Source organism: Nematolebias whitei, chromosome 18, assembly GCF_014905685.2.
Source record: "Nematolebias whitei isolate Nwh7 chromosome 18, NemWhi1, whole genome shotgun sequence".
NCBI classification, from domain to species: Eukaryota; Metazoa; Chordata; class Actinopteri; order Cyprinodontiformes; family Rivulidae; genus Nematolebias; species Nematolebias whitei.
The window spans coordinates 20,252,826-20,259,385 of record NC_056515.1 but is presented as its reverse complement, the minus strand read 5'-3'; the positions used below and the strand labels follow the sequence as shown (position 1 = coordinate 20,259,385).

Genomic DNA, 6,560 nt, shown 5'->3' with positions numbered 1-6,560 from the left:
TGATGTGGTCAGTAAAATGTTGGACTTCCTGAGATTTAATTTTAACCCAGGTGTCGTCAACATACCTGAACCAATGACTTGGTGGTGTCCCTGAAAAGGACGTCAAGGCTCTCTTTTCTACCTCCTCCATGTACAGGTTTGCAACAATAGGAGAAACTGGAGACCCCATAGCACACCCATGTTTCTGCCTATAATATTGCTCCCCATATGTGAAGTAGGTTGACTGCAGGCACAGTGAATGTCCAGAGGACCAGATTTAACTTTTTTAGATTTATTAAAATGTTTTTTTTAATCCAAACCTTTTGTGCTTCTTTGCTAAATTTGACATATCTGAAGGCACTTTGTTACATTGATGTTGGGTGAGGTATTAGACGTGCACAGTGAAGTTACAGACGTGACTAGTTATATGACATAATAATAATAATAATATTAATAATAATATTAATCAAGTTCAAATAGGTTTTATTGTTATTCGCATCACATGTGGTGCATGAAATTAAATGAAATTGTGTACACAGTGTCCCAGTTACACCCAACAATAGCGAAAATATAAATTGTAAAAAGAAAGGGTAAATAAGGAACTAAGATATCAACTAAGAAATACGCTAAACACTAACAGTGCAAAATAGTACGCCGAACAACAGCAGCATGAACATGCGTCTGTGTGAGTAGATAAGAATGAATATAGCAGCATGAAATAATCAGCAGCATTGATAATCGGCAGCACATATCACTAATCAAAGTGACATTACAGTGATTTTTTATTTATTTATTTGTTCACAGTGATTTTCCTGGTTAGAGATTCATGAGTCTAACAGCCTCAGGGTAGAAGCTGTTCCTCAGTATAGTGGTTCTACCCTTAAAGCTCCTTAACCCCCTTCCTGAGGGGAGTGGGGCAAAAAGAGTGTGCGCTGGGTGAGTGAGGTCCTTCATGATACAGGTGGTCCTCTTCCTGCATCTGGAGATGTAGACGTCTGTGATGGTGGGGAGACTGACTCCAACAGACTTCTGTGCAGCCTTCACCACTCTCTGCAGAGCTTTTCTTTCTGCAGCTGTGCAGCAGCTATTGTTGTTGTTGTTGTTGTTGTTATCATCGTTATTATTAATTCATTCAACCTTTATTTAGACAGGTTAATCCCACTGAGCCCCGGGGACTCATTTACAAGAGACCTGGACCTATTAATAATAATAATAATAATAATAAGTAATTGGGATCTGCAGTCAAAACACAGACATTTTGTGGTACCTGCTGTACAAATATAAAGACACTTCTTACAAAAAAATTATACTTGAAAACTAGAGTTTATGGTTGCTTATGTCAGATTGGGTTTCACTATTTTTGTGGTTTGAGGCCATATTATACCAAAATCTGTCACAGTCCTGACTGGACTTTAAGTATGTTTGCACATTTATTTATTATGTGAGCAGATATTTAATTTAGTAAAATGTGTAGTGGATGCATTGTTTTGAGAACAGAGGAGCAGTAATCCTGTTGATAGAAACACTTGTGTGTTTGAGCAACTTGGCTTGAATGAACTACCGGTAGATCAGAACTGAGGCCTGTAATATCAGAAGTTTTAGCAAGTATTGTTTTTGAGGACCAAAACATAATATTCACTGATGTTTAAAGGGATAGTTCAGGCCATTTGGAGTGGGGTCCTATGGAAATGTTATGAATAAACAACATCTTACTTAAAATAGCTCTTTGAACAAGAAAACAAAAATATGTTTGTGTCTCATTTCAATGTTATGAAGACCAGAAAAATAATCATAAAGTAAAAAGCAACAAACCAAACACTGTATTTTACATATTAATGTTTATTGTGTCCTTAAATTACATTTTTTTAAGCAAAAGTTATGACCAGATGATGACTATCAGTGGGTTTGTTTACCTGCGTAAAGAGCTGAAGTGACTAAATAAGGTCAAACTAAACTTGTCTGCTATATTTGACTACGTCCAGGCTAATGTTGGCCAGTTACAGGACTCAAGCTTCCGTGTTATTTATTTATTTATTTAGGATCAGCTGATCACTTTGTTTACACTGAGTGTGGACTCATTTCAGATCTACATGTCAATTTATCTAAACAAAAAACCCAAAACTACCAGAATAAATTCTCTCAAACTTCATCATTTGATATAGCTCAGGATAATGATTTATGCCCAATTTCTTAGTTTGCAATGAGTACCTTTTAATTTTGACAAACGGATGAGCTAATGCTTAGTTTAAACAAGGATCAGACCAACTTGGATTACTGTCATTTTAGAACAACTCAAATCTTAAACGCTCAATTGCACTTCAGGCAAACGTTATATTATAAACCACTACATTGGTTGTTTCACATTACGTGTATTTACATCGAGTTCTAGGGTTGGTTGCTTGTGCAAATAGCAGCAGCAGTTAGCTTTAGCGTATGCTGTACAGCCTGGAGCATTTTCAGGTAGAATATTTCTTCTGGATTAAACACTATTCATAGTGATTGCATAAATCTCTCTGAAGTTGGTTTAAATCAGCTGTTCTCACTTGGATAAGCTGTGAACTTTTCATTCTTTAGAAACAACCTTTTTCTCCAAATTTAAGTTGTTCAAAAGTCCATCTACAACAGGTAAGATATTAATTGTTTACGATCTTTCTACAAAACCCAGGTGCAACAGAGCTGAGCTTTGGCTTTAGTGTTCAAAAGAGAAAAAGTTCAGAGCTTTACAAGTCCTCGACCATAAAGTGAAATCTGTTTCCACATATAGAAGATTTTTGACTGCAAAAACAATCCATCTAAAAACATGAACTGTTTTGTGTAGAATCCATAAAGCTGTGTTTTCATGAAAATGTTAACTTGTTTATCTGCTGGTTTATTTTCAGTAAAAAGGTTCTGGTTTTGTTTGTAGGAGAAAATGAAAGGAAAGAACAAACTGGTGCCTCGTCTGCTGGGCATCACCAAGGAGTGTGTGATGAGAGTGGACGAAAAGACCAAGGAGGTGATCCAGGAGTGGAACCTGACCAACATCAAACGCTGGGCTGCGTCACCCAAGAGCTTCACCCTGGTGAGCACTTCAGAAGTGGTCTTGCTGTTTCACGTGATGCAGTGACGATCAAGGAAAGAAAAATCTTGCTCATAAGGACAAAATTACATAAATTATGACAAAACAATACAACATATATTCATATATTTATAATAATTGCAGAATTTTGTCATTTTGTAACTTCAGCAAGTGCTTTTCGCCCTTAAAATGCAATAATTTGCAACAAAATAATAAACCATACTACTTTTTACAGTAGCTGTGCATTTATAAACTTTTCACCCCCTCTCTTTTACCAAATTCCTTGCTATGGTTTTTTGTGATAATTTAATTTCTTCTTGGGTTCAGTGATATTTATTTGCACTTTTGAAGAGTAATTTTATTTCTCACCTGTTTGGACTTTAGAGCTTCCTGTTGGAGAACCTCAGTTTTATCAGAAGGCCATATTTGTTACAAGGACAGTAACAGTCTGACTCAACAATGGAGTAGAGGGATCACATTAGCTGAAAATGATATAATGAACAAATATGAAAGAAAAAAGAGAATATGTATAATGGTGCTAAGAACAGACGCAGTCTTTTAACGCACTTGTTCAATTTGTTTTTCCATTTTCTGGAATTTATATCCTCCCTGAGAAGACATGACATATTGAAGTATTGTAAAACACAGTTCCTGTTTTAATCCAAAGTTGCCTTTCAGGACTTTGGAGACTACCAGGACGGTTACTACTCTGTGCAGACCACCGAGGGGGAGCAGATAGCTCAGCTTATTGCTGGATACATCGACATCATCCTTAAGAAGGTCAGTGGTTACAGGAACAACACACTGTACGTGACAATAAACCATATGGTCTTTATAAGATAAACATTTTTATCTGTATTAAAAGATAAATCCTATAAAACTGCACTTTGTTTCCCCCTTAACAGAAAAAGAGCAAAGATCACTTCGGCTTGGAAGGAGATGAAGAGTCAACCATGCTGGAAGACTCCGTTTCACCCAAAAAGTAAACTTCTATGTGATTTATTCCTAAATCATCTTACAACTAAAAACAAATAATTTGTGGTCACGACTCTTAGAGGGCCTTCATTCAGCTGTCTTAATTTTGTTGGCAAAAGAAGTGGTGAACATGAAGTGAGTCTGTGTGTGTTGAGGTCATGTGACTACGCTTCAGTGAATAGTAGAGTCGGCAGTATGGGCAAACTGGTGGTGCCTTGTCAGCAGAGCGTGGCAGCACCTCAGACCTGGATACAACAGGCTGTTTGAGCTTATTTAGCTCCTTCTTTGGCAAGTCGGTCCACAGCTGTTGGACCTGACCCTCAAGATCCAGGAGAGGGACTCTGAGCTGGCACCACACAAGCTCTACTGGCAAAACGTCAGAGGGCCTGGCTGACCACATTAAGGTGTCCTGGAGGTCTGTAAGGCTTGGTGCACAATATGACAATCACCCCTTGATGGGATCTGTCTTGATCAACTGGGAACTTCACGGTGCCCTCACTGGTTTCAGTGTTGGACATTGGACAATCGCACAATACAACCACCCTCAACACGACTGTCTAATGCATCTACGAGGCATCCCTGTGTCTGCTGACCTTCACTCACTGTACTGGCTAACCGTCAGACACTGGCAACTACCTGATAACACTAACAGTCCACATGTGATGTTCTTACTTATGGCCTCTAGTGTTCATTCCTTGCAAATTGACTGATTTAATATATCCATCACTGGTCTGCATGTGGACCAAATCGCATCTAAATTAGACATTGTTTTTGTTAACGAGTGCATTTTTTTTTAACTCCCCAGTAATGATATACGTTTGTTAGAGCTACATTTGATTGCTAATCGGTTTCTTTGTGGACACAAGTATACATCTGTCTCCGTCTCATGTGATTCCAGGTCCACTATTCTGCAGCAGCAGTTCAACAAGATGGGCAAGGTAAACATGGACTCAGTTGCCCTGCCAGTCGTGATACGGCCAGGAGGCGGAGGGCCGGAGAGCTTCCAGATGGGCTCCATGCCTCAGGCCAAACAGCACATCACCAGTGGACAGATGCACCGAGGACACATGCCTCCACTGGTAAAACCAAGACAAACGTCACAAAGCAAACTCATCATTCGGGTCATTTACTGCATCAGTTTGGAGAATCCTCAAAGGTTTCTCAGCTCTCACCCTGAGACACAGATCAACAGATTAAATCCAGTCAGCGACTGTTTTAGGGGAGATTTAAAAAAGATGATTTTAAAAGGGATCTTGAAGCCAACAGAGGAAGACTGCTGTCAGCTTATTGGGAGAACAAATATCTTGGTTTAGTTTGTTGTTTGTGAGTTTAACGTAATATTAGTCCAGGTGAGGATTTGTCTTAAAAACTGGATCTCTCTCTGTGTGTCCACAGACGTCAGCACAACAAGCCCTGACTGGAACCATCAACTCCAGTATGCAGGCTGTCCAGGCGGCCCAGGCCTCTCTGGATGACTTTGATACCCTGCCCCCACTAGGAACAGATTCTGTAAGAGTTACCTTTGAAGAATAATTTAAACGAGAACCAGAGCCCGTTTCAGGAAGCTCACTGAACAAACGGAGACATTTAAACCATACATACTAATATTTTTAATTCCACTTATCTTTTTTTTATATACTTTTGATTGTAGCAACTTTCTGGTTGTCTGTTCAGGACTTAATACTTTGAGGATTTTTAATATTATATATTTTTAAGGCATCGCAAGCTTGGCGCAAAAACAAGATGGATGAGTCCAAGCACGAGATTCATTCCCAGGTGGATGCCATCACAGCAGGCACAGCCTCCATGGTCAATCTCACAGCAGGTAATTTATTTTATATTTATCAGATTTGATTAATCAAACAGAAACTTTTAGCAAGGTTGAGGTGCAACTAGAAGGAGATCCTCTGCCTTGATACTCTGGACGCTGAGAGAGGACAAAAGTGTTGTTTTTTATTCGGAGGTGAATGCAGTCCTTTGTTGCTGTCTTAAGGTGATCCAGCTGAGACAGACTACACAGCGGTGGGCTGTGCCGTCACCACAATCTCCTCCAACCTGACCGAGATGTCTAAAGGCGTGAAACTGCTAGCTGCGCTCATGGAGGATGAGGGAGCAAACGGACAACAGCTGCTGAGCGCAGCCAAGAACCTGGCGTGTGCCGTCTCTGACATGCTGAAGACGGCTCAGCCCGCTAACACCGAGGTACACAGCCAGCCTGACACATGCACACTCATTACGGTCATGCTCTCTTCAAATCTTTCAGTTCTTCCACTAATGTTTTATCCTCCCAGCCTCGTCAGAACTTGCTGCAGGCTGCAGGAAACGTGGGTCAGGCGAGTGGTGAGCTGCTTTCTCACATCGGAGAGACGGACACCGACCCGCAGTTCCAGGTGCGTCCTTAATTTAATAAATGTTGCCTTCTTTAACTTTTGCTTTACACGACTTAAAAAGCACTTTGTCCACAAGGCAGAAAAGTTTGATTATTAGGTGTTCCATTTTTAGCTACACGGGCATCTTTTAAGTGAGTCGGACAAAGTTTTTTTTAAAT

At 39.8% G+C, this 6,560-nt stretch overlaps 2 protein-coding genes across 2 annotated transcripts in view; both read left to right on the top strand.

The window, feature by feature from the left end:
• Window positions 1-6,560, top strand: part of LOC119425101 (talin-1) — a 107,233-nt gene that overhangs the window by 57,552 nt on the left and 43,121 nt on the right. The gene's annotated exons all lie outside the window — the stretch shown is intronic.
• Window positions 1-6,560, top strand: part of tln1 (talin 1) — a 57,728-nt gene that overhangs the window by 30,819 nt on the left and 20,349 nt on the right. Inside the window, exons 11-18 of the mRNA XM_037691957.1 lie at window positions 2,885-3,040; window positions 3,716-3,817; window positions 3,943-4,019; window positions 4,911-5,091; window positions 5,408-5,521; window positions 5,729-5,837; window positions 6,006-6,214; window positions 6,304-6,402. Of these exons, the coding sequence (XP_037547885.1) occupies window positions 2,885-3,040; window positions 3,716-3,817; window positions 3,943-4,019; window positions 4,911-5,091; window positions 5,408-5,521; window positions 5,729-5,837; window positions 6,006-6,214; window positions 6,304-6,402 (1,047 nt within the window). The remainder of the gene's footprint in view (window positions 1-2,884; window positions 3,041-3,715; window positions 3,818-3,942; window positions 4,020-4,910; window positions 5,092-5,407; window positions 5,522-5,728; window positions 5,838-6,005; window positions 6,215-6,303; window positions 6,403-6,560) is intronic.